The sequence below is a fragment of the Neopsephotus bourkii genome, unplaced genomic scaffold (genome assembly GCF_033783945.1).
Source record: "Neopsephotus bourkii isolate Nb327-2 ecotype Australia unplaced genomic scaffold, CSIRO-AGI_Nbou_v1 NB_71, whole genome shotgun sequence".
Taxonomy (NCBI): Eukaryota; Metazoa; Chordata; class Aves; order Psittaciformes; family Psittacidae; genus Neopsephotus; species Neopsephotus bourkii.
The window spans coordinates 1,234,450-1,255,570 of NW_026900588.1; the positions used below are offsets into that span (position 1 = coordinate 1,234,450).

At 47.8% G+C, this 21,121-nt stretch overlaps 1 protein-coding gene across 2 annotated transcripts in view; it reads right to left on the bottom strand.

Moving 5' to 3' along the window:
- The window catches only part of FOXN2 (forkhead box N2), a 31,393-nt gene extending 10,792 nt beyond the window's left edge, over positions 1–20,601 (bottom strand). For both annotated transcript variants that reach the window (XM_061354036.1, XM_061354027.1), the window contains exons 1-3: positions 20,470–20,601; positions 8,873–9,423; positions 3,344–3,468 (exon numbers count right to left, since the gene is read on the bottom strand). In XM_061354036.1, the coding sequence (XP_061210020.1) occupies positions 3,344–3,468; positions 8,873–9,409 (662 nt within the window). In that variant the 5' untranslated portion in view covers positions 9,410–9,423; positions 20,470–20,601. The remainder of the gene's footprint in view (positions 1–3,343; positions 3,469–8,872; positions 9,424–20,469) is intronic.
- Between the last annotated feature and the right edge of the window lie 520 nt (positions 20,602–21,121).

Consider the following 21,121-nt stretch of genomic DNA (forward strand, 5'->3'; position numbering starts at 1 on the left):
GTGAAACACAGCAATGTGCATCTTTGACGGCATTGCTGGAAGAATTCAAAGGGTAATGGGCGGAATTTTCAAGCCCAACCTGTAACAGCAACCTCACAGGATTAATGGGGTGATTTCTATCATTAAGGTGTGTTCACCTTTCATATTTATCATATTTAGGCAGCTCTATTTTCCAAAATAAGGCACAGCCACAGATCTCCCCCCAAAAAATCACCAAGTTACTAAATGCGTCATATTCTTTTTAACTTCTCTAGATCATGAATTAAAACCCAAACGGTGACTTCAGTTTTCTAAAATACATTTATTTAACCAAAATCTTCATGCTTTAAGTTGAATTTTGAATAAAATATTTTTCCCTGGTTGCTGGCTGCTGCTGTGGCTGCACACATCTCAACAGCCCTGAGATCAGCTACTCCACACAGCTGTTAATGAGGGATGCCCAGCTTGCCATCATGTTATCCAAACTCAGCCGGCCAATGGTGACAGCTCCAAAGATTGGCATAGTGCAGCAGGAAAAGAAATGAAGCAAGGTGGCTTGGAATACATCATCTGAGCTATGGAAGGAGCTCTGGCAGCACAGCAGCCTGCCTGGCACTGGTAACCAAAGCTACTGAAAAGGAGAGTCGCATTTAAGCATCTCCCAGTGTGGCAAACAAAGGGAAAAAGATCCAGGGCAGCTGAATGTGAATATGTGCAAAACTTGTGTTTTCTTGAAGGAGTGCAAAGGGAACAGATCCAAAAATGGGGAAAAAATTAAAATAATAATAATTAAAAAAATAAAAGCCACAAGGAAAGCAATGGGCACACCCCGCTGTGGCTGGCTTTGCCGCCTGCAGGTAGATTGTACAAAGAGATGCTAAACATCTTCATCCCTTTTTCTGATCTCAGATCCTCCAAGAATCATATCCACACAGAGCTTTCGTAGAGAAAATTAATGCTTAGTATTAAGGCAAGCTATGCATATGCATAAGGTATTAGGAAGATGAGGACCCTGCCTGTCCCCAGAGCCAAGGGATATAATACAGTAGTATTAGAAACAGAACACAGGGGCCTTGCATTGACTTGTTGAACAAGCTGTATGGAAATAAAACGCATCAGTGAAGCCAGTCACCTATGACCATACACATTTCAGTGTAACTAGACACAGATTCCAGTTTTGGAAAGCTTCTACTCAAAGTAACACCTTTCATTTTACTCTAGAATCCTGCCGAATGATAGGCATAGCCCCCAAACACACTGTAATTATGAACACTACACAGAGCCCTCCCACAACAAGACGCAGTCGAATTCCAGCATCAGCCTATAGATGAATTCGGACAGTCTTTCCAGCCTCTCTCCAGCTGCAACTCTGGGCTTCCTCTTTTCACACAAAAGGCAGCCCCTTGAGGGCCCCTCCCCAAAATCAGTCCAGAATTTAAATCTAAGCCAAGGATTTTTGAACACGGAATGGAAAAAGATAAATCTGTTTTCCTGAAAGTCATACAAACGGATGTATTATTATTATTACAGGGAAATAAACAAGCTTTCATTAGGGAGAAGTTTAGTATCTTAAAATGCTGGGTTTATACTTTGTTGTCCTTGTAAATAAAAGCACTGCAGTGGGAATTTTGCCATGTGGCTTCATTAGGACCAGGATTTCCTTGTAATTGTGATAGTTGGCAAGTGGGACTAGTCCTTCAGTGAAGGAAAAAAAGGGTACCGGAAACAACAGCTTCAGATTGAAGTCCTGATCTTGCAAGTACTTCAGCATTTGGGTAACATCTCTTCTCCCCTACACCTAATTTCAGTATGTTGCTTTTCTACAAGCAAGGTAAATGGTAACTTCAGTGCTGTTATCATTGGACTAATCTTGGAGAGGCTGAGGCTGTGAATGACCTGCCCTGCAGTAGGCTGTCTGTCCTGATCCTCTGCTCCTCTGTCTGGACAGACAGCATTCCAGAGGTCCCTTCCCATCTGTATTATTCTTCAAATCTCAAAGTTTTACCATGTTAACATGGACACGGTGTTAACAAAGCTTTCAAGGACCAAAACCTTCACTCAAGTTGTACCAAAAACCAGAGAAACATTAAAGCCTGGAAAAGCATCATCATCTGGAGTCCAATTACAGTAGTTTCAATAATCTTTGTTCCCATAGAAAGCCTTACAATACCACCAGCCATCTCTTACTTTCCAATTGTACTATTTCTTAATGCTTAAGTGCTTCAGGGTTATTTTAGTAATGCTCTCATTCCCACTGAAAACAGGATACTCCTGCTTGGCTCTTTCAAACCCAACATGACCCTTTTACAGCTCAAGATGGCTGGAAGGTCAGAGACCACTGTTTCATCTTGTAAGTTACAAGCCCAACTGGAAAAGCCCATGCCACACAAATCTTCAGCTGCTGGCAGACAGATAAGGGTTGCACTGGGGTGCCAGCTCCCAGGGTCAGTGACCTGTTGGACCCTTACAAATTTCTGCTCAATGTTATCAGTTTTACATCCTGCTCCAGTAATCCTAGGTCCTCCTGTTTGTTAAGGAAACTCCTTGCAATAAGGTTAAGGCACAGGGCAATGTTCAGAGACCGTAATTATCTCTTATCTCACCCAAATTCTTTGCTAAACTAGATAAACCGGCCACATGCCTACCTAAGAACTGAGCTCACCATCAGCAATGCATTCCTCTCTGCTTTCTGTCCTTCTCCTCTTCCTCTCTGTCTCACCCCGTAGCTGTCTCACCCAGCTGCAGTTCTTCTTCCTCTACTGAGGATGTTCACTTCGAATTCTCCAGAACCTATTGCCTAATCTTAAAATGTGCTGGATGAGGAAGTCTTGCAGGCTCCACTTCTGAGCGTGTTTATGGTAAAGGCTGTTCTTCCCATCCCTGCTGCAAAATGCTTTTAACAGCCTCCAAGAAAAACACACCTTTCTCAGACCAACCTCTCTAAGCACTTCAGATTGTGGAAAAGTTGTTTTCTGTGACAGTATATAACATACATTTTATATCCAGATGAGTGACTTGAAGGAGAAAGACCCACACTGCCTTCTAAGCTAGCAGCACCAGGCACCCTAGATCAGTCCTGGTGAACTATGTTTGAAGGAGGATTTTGCTCCAGTTCCTGCCCTCCAGAGACCTCCTTCTCTTAAACTTTCCCACAGTTATGAAGGTGACTTGGACACAAACCCCAGATCTGCTACCTGGGAAGCCTGAGCTCATTACATCTCCTCCGCTCTTCTAGCCAGTCTCACCTAAGCCCCACTCAAATTCTCTTGGGTGGCAGCCCGTAACACCACATCAACATCTCCATGGGCATTTCCTCTCTATCATAACCACCACACACCTCACTCAGATGAGAAAATTCACCTACCTCGGTGGTGATGCCGGCGGCGTGTAAAATGCAAGCGCTGAGGGAAAAGGCTGCTTTTTCAGTGCTTGGACAAGATTAGGTTTATATTCCGGGTCAACGCACCACAATGACCCTTTTCCATTCACCTGCAAGAAAGAAATACTGCAAATTAGAAGAGCATGGGGCCAGGCTGTTACAGTCATTTCTAATGTAACATTCCCAAGAGGCAATGATGTCAGCATCCAGCACTGTACAGATGATGTGCATCATCCTCAGTGGGAATGGGACACCCCCTGTGTGAGCGTGTGGTCCCAAGACCCTCGTTACATGGTCTTGCAGCTTGGTATAGCAGCTCCAAAGCTTCATTCCCTTTCATGTTTGTCCACTGAAAGCTGTAAACCTTATTTTAACACTTGGTAAATACAGCTGTGAGTTTAAGGATCTGTCCCGGCATCAGTGAATTGATCAGCAGTCTTTCAATTAAGAGGTTTCTAAGGAACCAAAGCACCCTTCCCTTTACTTACATAAGTACACATACTCATTTAACTTTACACAATCCTGTAAAAGCATCTTGCCAAATGCCTGGCTAAAACCCCAGTTAACGTATTTTGATGCACCTAACAATGCAAGCACCACTGTGTTAGTTATTCTTGTTATTAAATTTGATATACCAAGAGTTAAGCACCATTTTATGGATGGTCAATGAAATAAGACTAAAAAGGACCCACACAGCACATAAATCCATAGTCCTAGTAAGTCACAGGGCTTTTCCTGAAAAGAGGAAATATTTTGCTATACATAGAGAAAAATCAAACCAGGGAGAGCTCCAGCTGAGAAAGAGACAGTTTTAGTTGAAGCTACTGCCTTTCATAAAGATCTCTGAGCTGCAGCATCTCTCCGTTGTTTTTTTAACCTGAATCTTTCTTAATACCCATCTTTCCATTGCTAAAACTGAACACAGCCTGCAAGATACCTACCAAGAAGCTCACCTTTAATTAAACAGCCATGATGGCTGGCAGGATGATTTAGCCAGCTAAGTACTAACAGGGGGTATCCTCCCAAACGGCTCAGTCCATCATCTCAGTGACAGACTAACAGCCTTTATCCCTTTCCCACACCCTTTCCCCAGCAACCCAACCCCTAATGTTGGGGGTTGCTTTTTTTCTCCCTTTGGTAGCTTTGAGGCTACCACAGGTTTTATCTGCCAGTTCAGGCAAGCACTTCCACTTGACACCTAATGCTGTTCAGCTGGGCCTGCAGCCACAATGGAGTCAGTTTCCCTCTTTCGTCTTCCCAGGCAGGTACTCCCATCAGTTTGCTGCCATGACAACACAACACAACACAAGGATTTGGGGTGGGTATTGCAACAGCAAGCTGAAGCCAGACAGACACTCACTCAGTCCAGTGCAAGAGGCAATAAACAGGGTGATGTCTTCTTTGAGCAGTCAGACTGGGTTAAGTATACTTCTTTGGGAAGTTAAATTGGGTTAAGCATAATGTGAAATCACACTTTCACCCACCATTATTTGCACTAAAAGCAGACATTAAACAAAAGAGGTGGTGATGCCCATGGGGCTGCTTGTATGCATCGTCTCACTCACATCTGCTGCCTTAGCAAAGATGCACAGTGGCAATCCGTGACAGATCTTGCTAGTGTGTCACACTTCAGGGGAAGGCCATGCACAGCTGGAGCTGGAAATCCCATAGAACACAGATACATCCAGCTTGAAAAGAAACCAGAGGTCTAACCACAGCAACAAAACAGACTCTGCCATTTCTCCTACCAAAGACCAAGTCTACTATGACCTAAAATGCTACACTGCCCGTGGAGGTTACCATTTCACATCAAAATCAGGGCAACTGTTGAAACACCCAGCTTCAGCCCTGCACAGCAGTTGTGGTTCCATCAGGTATGGGCTGTTCTCACCAACTGCTTCCACTTGAGCTGGGTACTGGAAAATACTGTGTGTATGCAGGGAGGTCTGTCCTATACCCACCAAGAGCTTTATCAGATCATAGACATCCTTCTCCTATCTCTACAGGCTTATGGATGGGACCTACTCATTGCCTGAATACCTGAACAGCCACACAGGTTGTCTAGCACTATGTCTTGTCAAACAAAACATACCTACCCAGAAAAAGAAAGGGAGATGTGTTGAAGATACTCAAGCCTTGTCTCCCCCAACCTCCTGGAGGAAACAGTAGCAGGGCCAAACTGATGCTTCCATATGAGCAGCAGCATGCCAAATTGATGCTTGATGCAGATGCTGCTCCTACCTCCTAACATCTTTTCTCCCCAGTGGTACTGATTAATAAAAAAATCCCCAAACCCACAATTATAAAATCAAATCTAGCAAAGAGCAGGGAGGCTCCTCAGGGCTTGCTACTCCAAACCACTTTTCACTTCAAATCTGCATATCAGACACTGCTCCTTCAAAAAGAGCAATGTCCCCCTGCAGACCTCTCTCCCCGCAGTCCCAAGGTTACGTGACAGCGCTTCAGATGCATTAACTGTATCTTCTGAGGACTGCTCAGAATCACAATCACATCAAATTGAGCCTGTAATCACAGCTCCACATCTTCAGGGGCACCAAGGCCACAGCAGGGATACTGGAAGGCAAGCAGGTGTCCCAGGCACTGGCTCCAGCATCATCCCCTTGCTATTCATCAGCTCCAGCTCCCAGCCACCATTACCAGAGAATCACTGGAAAACTTCTGTTGGGATGACTGCAGGCATGAGCTCAACTATAACTCTAGTAAGGAGTGCTTTTGCAGTGCTTGGACAAGATTAGGTTTACCCCAGCTCTATCAACTGGGGTAGACTTTTACAAACCACTTAGGTACAGCAGCATCACAACATGTGCTTACAGAAAGGGCAGTGTATATTTTAGCAGAGATGTGACATACATACATTCTGTTTCCAAAACATGAGAAGTTCCTCCTCTTGACTGCAGTGCTGTCTCATATGGGAGAGTCCACTGGACTAGGTTGCCCAGAAGCACATCCAGCCTGGCCCTGAATGTCTCCAGGGATGGCGCATCCAGCACCTCTCTGGGCAAAAGGATTTCATAGCCAACGGCTAGCAACAATACCCATGGAGGCATCATAAAGCATCCTCATCCTGCCCTGGGATGTGGGGGACAGACCCTCCCCTCCTGTCAGACACAGTCTTCGAATACGAGAGCCCAGATTCATTTGAAAGGCTTTAAAGCCCTTCTCACCCAAAATAAACCATGCTCCTCTGATGCAATGTGCCATGGGCCTCCCTGCTTACCCAGGCGCTTGGGATAGAAGCTGACTCGCACTCCCTTTGAGACACAATTAAGATGCCATTAACAAAGAAAAAAAACAGAAGAAAATACAAAATTATCCTGCCCTCTGAGCAAAGCACCCGGAGGCATGGCTGTAACCATGGCTAGCACACGTTACAGGCAACACCATCTGCAAAACGCACTTGGAAGCTACCGCTGCTTGCTCCGAAGTGACAACTGAGGCAGGTCTGAGCGTTCCCATCATCTCCCACAGAGTCTACATGCATTGCTGTGCCCCAAAGACTTGTGTTGCAGGAAGAATTTGGAGCAGTACTCTCATCTGGTCCTTTCTAAAGCAGGGACTTACCCACTTTAAACAGACTTAACCACTGCTTGCTGGAAATTGGGGAAGCTTCAGTAAACTTTCAGGAGAGGCTATTTGGGGTGGGTGTTTTTGGTAAATGCAGTTTCTGTTCTTAAGAATTAGAGCTGCAGAGTGTCTGGAGCCCTGGGAAAATGCTGACAGAACACATCAGCATCACCTTACTGGTAGTGATGGTAGCTATTCTGCACTGTGCTTTTCCTACTAGAGATGTCATATCCAGCAGCAAGCCACCCTCTGAGCCCAGCAATACTGGTGAGGCTGGGGGTTGAGCAGAGGACCTGGCAGTCTCAAGCTCCTCCAACCTCCTGCTAAGGCATGAGGTTTTGATGATAACTCCTAAACCTTGAGTGTTTCTAGGCTGGAAAGAGCTGAGCTTTAAATGGCAAGTTCACAGACAGCAGGAACTTATACACCAATATAGATTTTCCTTGCTTTCCTTAATTCTTCTGAAACTCTTGTCTCCCTTCCTGGATGGAGCCACACAGACCCTTAATGGCATTTTTGCCACCTGTGTTGGCTGCTCAGACCCACGTCCTTCACACACGCACAGCCTGCAGCTAATCCATTACAGCACCTGCAGCCACATTAAGAGCCCATCCCAACATGCAGCAGGACTTGGCTATGGGAGAGTTAGTGAACTTGGCATACAGCAGCAAAAAGTCCTTTTTCCCAAGCAAAGCTGCTGCTTGGGAAAACAACACCCTAACAATTTAATGTAGGAGCAGGGATACTGAAAATCATAGAATCATAGATGGTTTGTAAGGGACCTTAAAGCTCATCCGTCACCTTCCACTAGATCAGATTGCTCCAAGCTCTGTCCAACCCGGCCTTGGAGACTGCCAAGAATGGGGCATCCAGTCCTACCAGTACAAGGCAATCCTTCCCGATGCCCACTCAGCTCCAAGACCTCTATCTACAGTGAGAGGCTGTCAAGCACGCCAGGCATTGCACACAGTTCTGATAACAAGCCTACTACCACTCAGGCTGACCTCCGAGCAGACGCGTCCGGGATTTGTTTGTTGACTTCTGGTATGTGGTTTGTTGGTTTATTCAAGTCAGAGCCAGCTCTTTGACAAATGGGATGGGAAATGACAGAGGGAAAAGGAAGTCACCAGTAGAATTGTAATGGTCAGAAGAAGAAAGGACTTGTACAGGGAAGAGTATCCTTGAATTTAAGGAGCGAAGCTTGTGTCTGCACCACGCAGAGACACACATTGTTGTGTTATGGCAGAGGTTAAAGCAATACAGTACATTAAATGCAAGATTGTTATTGTGGTAAGTGTAAAGGAAGATCACAAATGAAAGAGTTTAATATTCAAGGCAGCCATTACACTGAGGAACACTCAGCCACGTTCATACAGTGTGCCTGCAAGCAAGGGTGCCTTGCAGAAAGCCACATCTGCACCCAAATGGGCATCACCAATGCTTCCCTGCTTGGCATCTCACAATCTGTTCTGCTTGCCGGTGCAATTGTAGCCATGGCCATGCTGGAAAAGCATGGAAGGAGGAACACACACTGATACTTAAGCCTTGGAAAATAGAGAGAGCACCAGTTTAAGAAGCTTCAGCAAAAAGTCATCCCAAGATGCCTGAAATTTAAGGCAGGGTATTGCAAGCTAACAAAATCGTAAGTGAAAACAGGGTCCTTTGCAATAGCATGTTAGCCAGTTTGAGAAAGTATGACCGCTTCTAGCTCTACCCAGGCCAACACTAAATACAAAACCCAAGTGACTTCTGTCATCCTGTGATTTGTCAGAAGTGGCATTTCCAAACCATCTCCAGCTGCAAATAAAGCATTACAGGACACGGAGGGGGAAAAACCAGATCAAACCAAACCAAAGTCCTCAAAAACAGAGTCTTCTCCATTCCCCCTGAACTTCAGACCCGATCCACCTCCCTCCCACCAGGCCTCACCTTGCCATGGCCTCTCTCCACCTTTCGGAAACACTTGTTCAAGGAGAGGTTGTGTCGGACCGAGTTCTTCCAGCCGGTGGGTGCCGTGGCGAAGTAGGGGAAGCGCTCCAGGATCCAGCTGTAGATCTCTTTGACTGGCAAGCTCTTGTTGGGAGAATGCTCGATCGCCATGTAAATAAGAAGGCTGAAAGAGTAGGGGGGTTTGGAAGTGGAGGATTTCTTCTCAGGGTTCTGGTAGCAGGATGGTGAGAAGGATGGCACGCTGTCACCCTCAATGTCATATAAAGGACTAACGATCGGAAGACCCTCGCTCCCGAGGCTGAAGTTTGTTAGCAGGTTAGTACTTTCATGCAGCCAGTTCAAGTTTGTGAGCTCGTCGTCTGCTGAATCTCTGTCCACCACAGTGGCCTTTGGCCTGCCGGCATCGCCTGCATCAGGCAAGCTTCCCATGCCATGACACTGCCGTAGCCCTGCAGCTCTTTCTGCTCCCGGTGTTTCAGCTTTCTTATCCGGAGTCATTCCAGTGACTGGACCCATTTAGCTTTATTGGTCTGCAACAAAAGAGATGGTCAGAAATCAATGCAAACCTTCAAAACCACGTTCAGTAGAAGCCCACCAAACCCAAATGCAAGGCTGTACCATAGAATCACAGAGAGTTTGGGTTGGAAGGGACCTTAAAGCTTATCCATTTCCAACACCCTGTCATGGGGCAGGGACACCTTCCACTAGACCACGTTGCTCCAAGCCCCGTCCAGCCTGGCCTTGAACACTGCCAGGGATGGGGCAGCCACAGCTTCTCTGGGCACCCTGTGCCAGCGCCTCACCACCCTCACAGGGAAGAATTCCTTCCTAATGTCTCATCTCAATCTCCCCTCTGTCAGGTTAAAGCCATTCCCCCTTGTCCTGTCACTACAGGCCCTTGTCAAAAGTCCCTCTCCAGCAAAAAGTCCCTCTACATCCCCACACTGTGCAAGAATACTGTAGTCACTGATGAGAGCCAGGGTCCAATACAAGCATGGCAATAATCTCATGAGCATGTGTTAACTCCCCTTGGTTTATAACCAGCACTTAAGGTAAGCATTGGGAAACTGCTGTATCTATCTTGAAACACCAGTCTGGACACAGGAATAACAGCTATTTTGATGTCAGCATCTGAAATCTGAAAAAGACCTTAACAGGTAGGATCTGATCCATTCAGCTCTCACATGAACTCTTTCATTACACTCATTATATTGTAAATTGGCCTATGAAGAAGTGTTTGCCTTTGGTGCCCAACAAGTGAAAAATAAGTTGCAAAACTGAAATCAGCATAAAGTGAATTTGTTCACTCAGTGTGAATGAAGACTTCACAGCCCTGCATAAGTCACAATCACTCCCAAGTTTTGCTTCCCCTTTCCACCAGGGAAAGATCTGCCCAGCCTATCAGTTGGGTCTTATGGAGCTACCCAGGTCCAAAAGACCACCTTTTTCTCTTGCTGCAAGGGTTTGCTGCTCTGTCCCAGGCTCTCCTGCAAAGCAGAGTGGCGAGACCAGCGCTCAAGAGGAAGTGACCATCCACTGGGGTGGCAGCTCAGGCCTGTCACAGAAATGATGGCTGAGCACGTGCTTTGGATTTTTCCCTAGGTGGGAAAACCCAGAAAACTCACCCAACTCTAAAATTACCATAAATAAAAAAGCCACTCAGAAGAGGCCACCCATGCTTTAGAGGCATTACACTAACAATGAACATCTTCTTGCTTGTAGAGTTTTAAAAGCAGTCATCTAAGAAACTATGTGATGGCAACAGCTGTTTTCCTCCTGCTGATGTGACCGTGTCACAGCTTCACTGCACCTACAGCTTGGGCCAACACAGCTGTTCCAGAAGTACAGACCAACAAAACCACTCAACTGTACCATATATACACACAGACACATATTACAGAGGCTATACCAGCCTGCTGTAAACATAAGACACTCTAGCTATGGATGTGGTTTACCAGTAAAGCCGAGATTCATATTAACTGTACAAAAGCCCCCAAAACCCCCAAGCAAACAAAGAATTGCATGCAGTTATACTGCCCAGCCCGCCTGGAGGTGTATTTGCCTAGCCTTCTTGTTTGGGAAGAGAGGAATGATGTGTGTGATGGAGGCGTGACACGGTGACATTGGAAGGCAATGGCTATCTTTATGCTTCCCAAGAAGAACCATAGCCCTTCCAGCCCCTCCTGGTGCCCAGAAAGCGCTGGGGGCAGAATTTGTGCCTCCCCAGCAAATACACTGGCTTTCCCATCAGCAGTTTCTTCTCTCTTCATCTGCTCATACGCTTTTGCACCAGCTATTGCAAAGCCGTTTTGACAGGAAAACCCGCACCTATGCTTACCAGTACTAGTGCTGGAAACCATCCCCAGACTGTCTATTTAAGGCAGGGATGGGTGTGATTAACAACCAATCCAGTCATTAAAAATAAACAAAAATAAAAAGTTTAAATTAAAGCAAAGCCAACTGCTCAAACAGCCCGTCAAAAATAGCTTTGCTCTCCCGACAATTTACTTCTCCCCCAAGCCGTCAGAGCAGATTTATATTGGCACTCAGTGATGGCTGGCTTCAAACACAGCAATATATCCATAGGCTTATGTCACTTCTTCAATCCTTTCTTAAATTAAGAAACAAAAAAATCCCCAAACAAACCAAAGAGACAAAATTCCCAAAAGGAGACAAACACCAGTCCTGCTGCAATGTGAGTTGTACCATTTTCCTTATAATGATTAATCTCACCTCCTTGTTCAGCACCTCTTTAGCCAGCTACATATTAGCTCACACTTCTCAGCCATAGAATCCTAGAATGGTTTGGGTTGGAAGGGACCTTAAAGCTCACCCACTTCCAGCCTCCTGCCATGGGCACAGACACCTTCCACTAGACCAGGTTGCTCCAAGCCCCTGTGTCCAACCTGGCCTTGAACACTGCCAGGGATGGGGCAGCCACAGCTTTTCTGGGCACCCTGTGCCAGGGCCTCAGCACCCTCACAGGGAAGAATTTCTTCCTTATATTTAATCTAAATCTCCCCTCTGTCATTTTAAAGTCATTCCCCCTTGTCCTATCAGTACAGGCCCTTGTCAAAAGTCACTCTCCGGATTTCTTACAGCCCCTTTAGGCACTGGAAGACTGCTATTTTAGCACTTGGCTCATGTTGTATGAAAATCTTCAGCCAACCCCATCCCTGGAAGACAACTGTGCTTGACCCTTCCTCACTGTCCAATGGCATCAGATGAAAGGTGCTGTTTGGCATCTGCACAACATCAGTGCCCCAGGTTAGGGCAACCTTCTCCACAACTAAACATACCTGTTTATTTCTGTAGGACCAGCCAAGCAAAAAGTCGCCTTTGCTAGTACTGCTAACAATACAGTGATTGTCCTCTAGATTTAAAATTAAAAAGAAAATAAACATATTACTGTGCATTGTCCCAGTCTGAGCAGTAGAATATGGTTTTAAGTCAGGATAAGCGATTTTTAGCCATATCACAATTCTGTTGTGAGAGCAGCTCTGCAACCACCATCTCTGCACCAAGCTTGGGGCATGCAGCCTTAGTTACAGGGCTGGGGCCTTTGTGAACTCCACACACAGCTTTGGTGCTAACATAAACAGGCACTGTGAGAGTACTTAAAACGATGGGTACGTGCTTTTTGCACACAAGCAACTATACCAGTAGCAAACTCTTCTATAGATGTCCGTATTTCCCTGCGTCTATGGAAGCGTATCAGCACTGGGGTTTGTCCTGAATTCATACATCACTGAATGGATTGTGCTGTTAAAACAGCGCAAGAACTGCACAAATAAATGACTGTCACTGCTCACCTACACAAGTTTGGGGTAAACTTCCAAGCCAGCAGGCACACAGCATGGGACCAGCCACAAGTTAAAAGGGAAGAGCAGCAAAGAAAGTATGTCTCTGCGTGATTAGTGAAACCCCATTGATAAAAAGCACCGCATCTGTTTCACCAAGAGCATTAAAGCATGACACCAGGCCATTTTTCCCACCATTAATTTAACCTTCCCTCCTTCACTCATCTCCTTTGTCTCAGGCTGCCTTGCTCCATCCCCTGCCCACCCCACAGCAGCGGCTGGAGGTCAGCTGAACCCCCCCCTTTCCCAGCCCTGTGAAAGGCCTATATTTGATTACAACACTATATGATGTCACGTATCCAAGACAACTAAAGGCATTACAGTCTCCCGAGGACAAAACCACCTCTCGGCCATAGACTTTGGTGAGCCAGGAGCTGTTGTCTGCAGAGGAAAAAGCGGGCAGCTGCACCCCGCCAGTGACAAAGGGCACCCAGAGATGCTCCCATTAGGGTAGCACCCACTGCAGGCAGTGCCCTTCCTGCTCTTCATGGCTTGCAAGGGAGGGGGGGGATTGAAAATAACTGGTTTAAAACCCATTTAAAAAGCAGTTCTCAGCTCTCAAAGCCAGCCTGAAACAAAACAACCCAACTGAGGGACCGGACAAGCCATAAGCTCACAGGTTGCTTTTCAACCTTGGCATGGTGTGGTCGAAGAAGAAAGGTTTTTCAGGTGTTTGCCAAAATACTTCCAAGCCTCTCTCATTTTAATCCCCCTTTAATGTCAATATTTTCCCTCACCCTGTGATATGGTTAAAAGCAGGGGAAAACAAAAGCAAAAACCAATGAAACAAAAATGGGAGCTAAAAGCAATGAAAAGGTCCAATATGAGGAAAAGAAATGCTGCAAAACTGAAAAAAGGGAAGGGATTAAATCCTTACCATAGCCCAAGGAAGAGTGGTTTCATCTGAGATCTAACTTGTATGAAAACAAGTTTTCATTTTTATAGCAAGTACACATAAACACACACACAAGAGGGTTTGTGATCCAAACAAACATCTCAAACAACAACGATATGTAAACTCAGACATGCCCAGACCCCATTCCAGACCCTGTGCATGGCCCAGAGCCTCTGAGACTTGGCCACTGAGAAGCCTTTCCAAAGGCTGCAATCACTGCCGGACCGGGTTTCCTGTGCCTCAGATTTAAACCATGCACATGAAAACAGTCTAACAGAGAAACTGGGAAGTGAAGAAAACGAACAAAACAAAACAAAACAGCAATGAAATCTATTAAGAAACCCCCCTAAAAACCCCTTTGGTGTCTCAGAAAGTGGTGGGGGAAGAAGTGCTTTAAAAAGAAATGCTTTACTGCCAATAGCAGCTTTTCAAAAGATGCCTCCAGGTCCCGTTCCTGAAACACTGCTTGCTAAATGGACTAACATGCAAAAAAAATGTAAGCCATTGATAACGTTCACAAGTGAGCCATTTGAGCACATGCCTTGCAAAATAATTCTGATGCTAATTCCCCTTCCAGGGTAACCTTTCCATGTGTTTCTTTACCATCCTCTTGAAATAGAAATAAGCTACATTCCAGCTGGTGTCAGTACCAATTTACCAACACTGGAAAACATAATGCTATCTGCTCCATCCAGCTTTTCTGCCTTCTTCAGCCTTAAAGAACCAGAACTCCCAATTTTCAGCTGAAAACCAACAATTTGAAGCTTCGCCCCAAGTGACCCTTCTGCAAGATTTAGTTGTAGCATAAACCCACCCACATTACCAGTATAGCTTTGTGATTGTGAAGCTGTCACTGGTTGCTTTCCCAGCTCCTGCTCCACACAGCAAAGCGATGCTCCTCACCATGCTGATCTTCTTGGCCAACTCGCTCTTAATTTCACTCCACAACTGTTGAACTTGGTTTTCTGTTTCCAAATCACTTTATATCAGAATCAGCCTTCTCACCATACCTTTTCTTCTATACAGTGACCCCACACTGGAACACATGGACCAGGCAGGTTTCTTGTACAGTAAAAGGGTTCAGTTTAATCACACAGGGTCTGTACGTTGAGGTACACCCTCAGGGGGAAAGTTGCAGAAGATACAAGTGTCTCTGAACACAGATGAAAGGCAACCATGCTAGCAAAACTAGACCCTCAAAGTACAAGATGCCATCTGACACTTCTCATACAGCATGGTCATGAGCCCAGAAGCATACAGCTCCTACTTTTGACTACTCAGCATCCCTAAATCAAACCAAACCAGCAGATAGGAACAGGTTGCCCCGCTCTTTAAGGGCCCTTCTAACTCAAACCATTCTATGATTCTATAGTGAGTCTGGTGATGGTCCTCACAGACCAGAGGATGATGGATGGGTGACTGCTGCTGCTGCTTAGCAGCAAGCCTCTCAGCTCCCACTCACCCAGTTCTACTTTGTGGAAGCTTTCCAGTCACTGAGCTCTCTCCACACCCAGTAATTAGCTTCTAGGTGACCATGGCCCCATATCTAAGCACAATGCAATGCCTTAAGAGTGTTAAAAAGCAAGAAAGCAGGGAACCCCACATGAAACAGGAAACCAGAATTAGCTACATACTGCAAGACAGGAATGCACTGAAAATAACCCAAGAGAAGAAACGAGGCTTGAGTGTGGTATCAAGATAGGCTGCTCCAGGAGACGGGCTTTGGGAAAACAGCCAGACACACACAGAATCTGTGAATCGACTGAGCTGAAAAAGACCTTGAAGATCATCAAATCCAACCATTCCCTCAGCACTGCCAAGGCCACCCCTAACCCACGTCACTGAGGGCCTCGTCTACATGGTTTGGGAACACTTCCAGGGATGGTGACTCCACCACTGCCCTGGGCAGCCTGTTCCAATGCCTGAGCACCTTCTGGGGAAGGAATTGTTCCCAGTATCCAAACCTCTCTTGGTGTAGCTTGAGGGCATTTTGTCTTGTTCTGTCACTTATCCCTTGGGAGAAGAGACCAGCCACCACCTGGCTCCATCTTCTTTTCGGAGGCTGCACACTGGAGATTAAGCTATGTAAGTAGATAACCTGAAGATCGAGCAGCAGTAAAAAAAAAACCCAAACTAATTACAGAAATAAACTACACATAAACTGATCTGTGCTTTGAGGAAGAAGTAGGGAGCTCTAAGTCTTGTTTGAAACTAACAGAAAAAACCTTGAACACACTAGGAAAAAAGAAAATGCAAAAATCCACACCATTGACTTCTGCTATTAATCATCTTATCTGCCCCAGTTCCAGGCTTCTCTTGAAATGGTCCTGGTACACCCAGTCACAAGGGTATTCCTACCCCAGACACAACAGCTAGGCTTCCTGGTTGTCAGCCACGCAGGCCTGCAGGCACTCAGCACAGAGGAGCACCCAGCAGCGCTCCCCAAAACCAAGTGCGACCCAAGCCTCATGCTTCCATAGCCATCATGTTTCACAGGGAGCAGACAGAGTATCCAGGGTCATACGAATGATGGCTGGCATTAGAGGACAGCATTTCTTCCATAGGATGGAATCTGGTCCTGAAGCATGCATGAGTGAGCTGCCTGCCACTTGCTGACTTCAATTCTATTTTGCAAGTACCCCAGAGCATCGCTGTGTGCATTTACCCATGATGAGGGTGGGATGGAGAGTTCATCATCACACGGCATGCACTAAGTCAGGTGGCTCATCTAATATGACAGGGAATGAATCCTGTCCTGTATCAGCACAGTGTGGTCAGCAGGGCCAGGGCAGTGATCATCCCCCTGTACTGGGCACTGGTGAGGCTGCATCTCAAATCCTGTGTTCAGTTCTGGGCCCCTCACTACAAGAGACATTGAAGTGCTGGAGCAGGGCCAGAGAAGGGCAAGGGAGCTGGTGCAGGGCCTGGAGCACAACTGTGATGGGGAATGACTGAGGAACCTGGGGGGGGGGGGGTTAGTCTGGAGAAGAGAAGGCTCAGGGGAGACCTGAGCGTGACAGGAGGATGGAGCTGGGAGGCAGCTGGTCTCTGCTCCCAAGGAACAAGGGATGGGACAAGAGAAAATGGTCTCAGGCTGCACCAGGGGAGGTTTAGACTGGATATTAGGAACAATTTCTTCCCTGGAAGGGCAGTCAGGCATTGGAACAGGCTGCCCAGGGCAGTGATGGAATCACCATCCCTGGAAGTGTTCACACATCATGTAGATGAGGCCCTCAGTGACACGGGCTAGTGGTGGCCTTGGCAGTGCTGGGGAACGGTTGGACTGGATGATCTTGAAGGCTTTTTCCAAGCACACTTATCCTGTGGTTCTATGAATAAACACGTATCACACATAGAAGTCCAGCCAGAAAAAAACATGAAGCAGCATCTCAGGGTCTTCTTGTTTGATGCGGAGGCATCTCCTCTGGGAGCCAAGGAAGCGGCTAGACCTGCAAGGAGGCACACCACAGGCACCGAAACCAGCCCTCTTGGCTGCTGCGCTGGGACGCGGATGGGGTTGGCAGCCTGCGAGTGTGCACCTGCCCCGAGACAGAGCTGCGTGTGCTGACATGAGTCACGCCGATGGCCGCGTCTCGGCGCAGGAAGTTGCCCAACACCCTTTCAGATGTGGAGCAGCAAGGCACACGCACTAGGGATGAGGCACTCGCTGCCTCCACCTACTTCCCTCAGAAGGGTTACAATCAGTGCGCTGGCATCCTGCAGTGGAGCTTATACACAGCCCACCTGAGGAACGGGATGTGGAGGAATAGCAACGGCCATAAAGAGAAAACTGAAGGGGACAGATGGAAGGAAAAGGGCAGAATTTCCACCTGTGCTAAAAGACAGTGAGCATCCATCTATATCACTGACAGCATTTACTTATGGGCACTAAAGGATGCTTTCCATAGAATTATGGAATGGTTTGGGTTGGAAAGGACCTTAAAGTTCATTCAGTTCCAACCCCTTGCCATGGGCAGGGATACCTTCCACTAGACCAGGTTGCTCCAAGCCCTGTCCAACCTGGTCTTTTTCATTGATTCACAGCCAGGAAAGGAAAGCTGTACTTCACACAGCTCGTTTTGCACCATGGCAGTGCAGTGGGACTACCCCGCTGAAGGGAACAGCACAAGAGGTACACAGCAGCGGTTCATTACCCTGGTGTTTGGTTCATACTGGTGAGATTCAGAAAAAGTCTTCTGCATGCATGGGGTACTTCCTCTCGTCTGTACCAGCTCCTTGGAACCCAAATAACCAGTCACTAAGGATCAATAATAGGGAAAGAGGGTGGAATTACAGCCCAAGCTGAAACCAGCGTAAAAACCTCTGCTGTTCTTACAGGAACCGACATTTCCACACAAGAACTGCATCACTTTCTCACCAGTTTAACCTGAATCCATACACAGCATCTTCTTAGAATCACAGAATCATAGCATAGTTTGAGTTGGAAGGGACCTTCAAAGCCCACCTAGTCCAACCACCTGCAATGAGCAGGGACATCTTCAACCAGATCAGGTTGCCCAGAACCACATCCAGCCTGGCCTTGGATGTCTCCAGGGATGGCGCATCCAGCACCCCTCTGGGGGTAGATGTGCCATCTTCAGGTACCAAACTATCTCATTCACTGAAAGAGTTGGCCTTTGCTCTAGGTGTCAGGTTTTCAAGGGTCCTGCACTGAATGAGCAGAGTCTGTGGTTAATAAAGATGGCAGAAATCAGCCTGATGTGCACCTAACCTCTGTCTGCTTTCCCAGGCACTACACTCACTCGCCAGGCAGTTTCTCCTTCAGTGAAACCATCACACAACCCTTTATCTGCTCTGTTACTTACTGGACTGGCACACCCTGACACTGAGATAGGTGCTGGCAACGCTGCTGCCTTCCATCCCGAGGAGCCCAGAGGACATGGGAAGGCTCCTCAAGGAGAAAATCTGTGGTGCTTGGAGCTGTTGAGGCAGCATGCTCCTTGGTTGGTGTTCCTTTGGGATAAAAGGGATATAATCTTACTTCTGGGCTGAGCAACCCCTGTGGAACTTCTCCAGCACAGCCTCAGCAGCGGCACCTAGAGAGGGTCACTCAATCCTCTGGCCCAGATGTTGCCAACAAACACATCACCCAAGTTTCACGTGGCCAGGCTCAGAAATAACATACCCTGGCACTCAGTTCATTAGCTCAAGCTCTGTGCTGGGTTAACTGCACTTCAGAGCTGAAGTGCCCAACTACCTTCTGCAGAGCTTGGGGAATGCGAGCTGGCACCTGCCAAGACAAAAAAGACACCAACCACCAAACTGACTTAGAACTAGTTCAAGTTCTCTGACATTACACCAGCTCCATTCTTCTTGCATCACACCAGGCTTCTAGAAAGAAAAGAAGACCCCAGTCCAAAGAAACACAGCAGAAGTTAAATGATTCACATGTCAACATATTGCAGCCCAACCATTACCAAAGTCCATCTAAATGCAAGTCCACCAATAACATGATTTGGAGGAGGTGTAGGTATATTTTTTTTACAAGGGCCTGTAGGGACAGGACAAGGGGGAATGGCTTTAACCTGACAGAGGGGAGATTGAGATGAGACATTGGGAAGAAATTCTTCCCTGTGAGGGTGCTGAGGCGCTGGCACAGGGTGCCCAGAGAAGCTGTGGCTGCCCCATCCCTGGCAGTGTTCAAGGCCAGGTTGGACACAGGGGCTTGGAGCAACCTGGTCTAGTGGAAGGTGTCCCTGCCCGTGGCAGAGTGTTGGAACTGGATGAGCTTTAAGGTCCCTTCCAACCCACACCAGTCTGGGATTCTATAATGTATATATGTATGTAGTACAGTATAGATAAAATTACCTTGATTTCACAGGCTAGCCACAAACCCGACCACGTTACCTTCACAGCACTCAAGTCCAACATAATTCATCATTTTTAACTTTACATTTTCACATGATGCCCATCCCTCGGCAGGCACCAAGGCGAGTTCATCCGGCCCCACTCAACATTACTCCTTATCTTCTGGTTTCCCTCTTTGTCCTCATTACTCTTTTGTCTGGGCCATGTCAGAACCCGAACCCTTCGGGACAAAAGCCGCTTCCCGCTCCCACCCAGGCCGAGAGGATCGCTGTGGAGACGATGCTCCACTGAACACCCCCCCCGCCCCAAGAAACACAGGAACGTTCCCAAGGGCCACGTGCAGATCCCAGCCCCTCATGAGCGGCTCCCAGTGTTTCACCCCAAAACGTGGGATGCTCACCAGGCGTCTCCCGCCCGCCTCCAACAACCGCAGCCCCTCTGCCCTCCCCTGGGGGCTCTCCCCACCGCTCTGGGGACAACGTGGCGCCCCGGAACAGAGACACCCGCCGGGGCTTGCTGAGTTAAAGGAGCCCCTTGAGGGTTTTTCCCGCGGTGACCCGGTGGCGCGGAACAAGCGCGCGGCGGCCGCGTCATCCCGGGTCACCCGCGGAAAAACCCGCGGGCGGAAGCTCCGCGGAGCCGCGCCGGGGGGAGGAGCTGCGGGGAAAGAGGGTGGAAGGGGAAGGGGGGGTGTCCCCATGCACAGCGCAATTCCCCCCCCACCCCGCATCATCAATGAGACCCGTTAGAGGGGTCGCGGCATCCCCCCCGCCCCTACCCCAAGCACCAGCGGAGCCGCCGCGCCGCTCCCCGCGCTTTGCCGTTCCCCCGCGAAACCCGTCCGGAGCGTTAAAGACAAAAAAAACCCAACCCCAAAACCGGTGAAAACCACAAAAACTAAATAAAGAAAAGGGGGGGAAGCAACAAAAACAGGCGTGGGGATGGAGGGCGACGGGGAAAGGGGGGAGAGGGGGCGCGCCGGCTGCACTCACCGCGGTCATGAAGCCGTGCGGCGCGGACACAATATGGCAGCGGGGGGATGTGTCAGGAGCAGCTGCTCCCTGCGCAGCGGCGGCGGCTCCGCCCGCCCCGCTCCCCATGGCAACCGGGAGCACCGCCCCGCCTCCCCATGGCAACCGGGAACACCGCCCCGCCTCCCCATGGCAACCGGGAACACCGCCCCGCCTCCCCATGGCAACTGGGAACACCGGTTGCCACGCTCGGGCCCCGCATCCCGCCCAGAGCATCTTCGCCGGGTGGGAAAAGTTCTCGTTTTCCCCCGGCACAGTCTCCCCAAACCCTAAATTTAAACGTAAACTCTGCTTTTAGTTTCACTTCCCTTTCCGCTCTTCTCACACATCCACAATCACCCATGCACTGGTGTGTTTTGCCTGTTTTTCCCCTCTTTCCATTCATCTTTTTCATTTCTCCCATGACATTAAACCTTTTTTTCCCCCCTCCCTTTATTTTTCTCTCTTTTCTCCCTTGTCCCCCGTTTTTTACCACTTTTTTTTTTTTCCCTTGTATTTTTTTTGTCGTGGAATCCCAGTCCGGTTTGGGTTGGAAGGGACTTTAAAGCTCATCCAGTTCCAACCCCCTGCCACAGGCAGGGACACCTTCCACTAGACCAGGCTGCTCCAAACC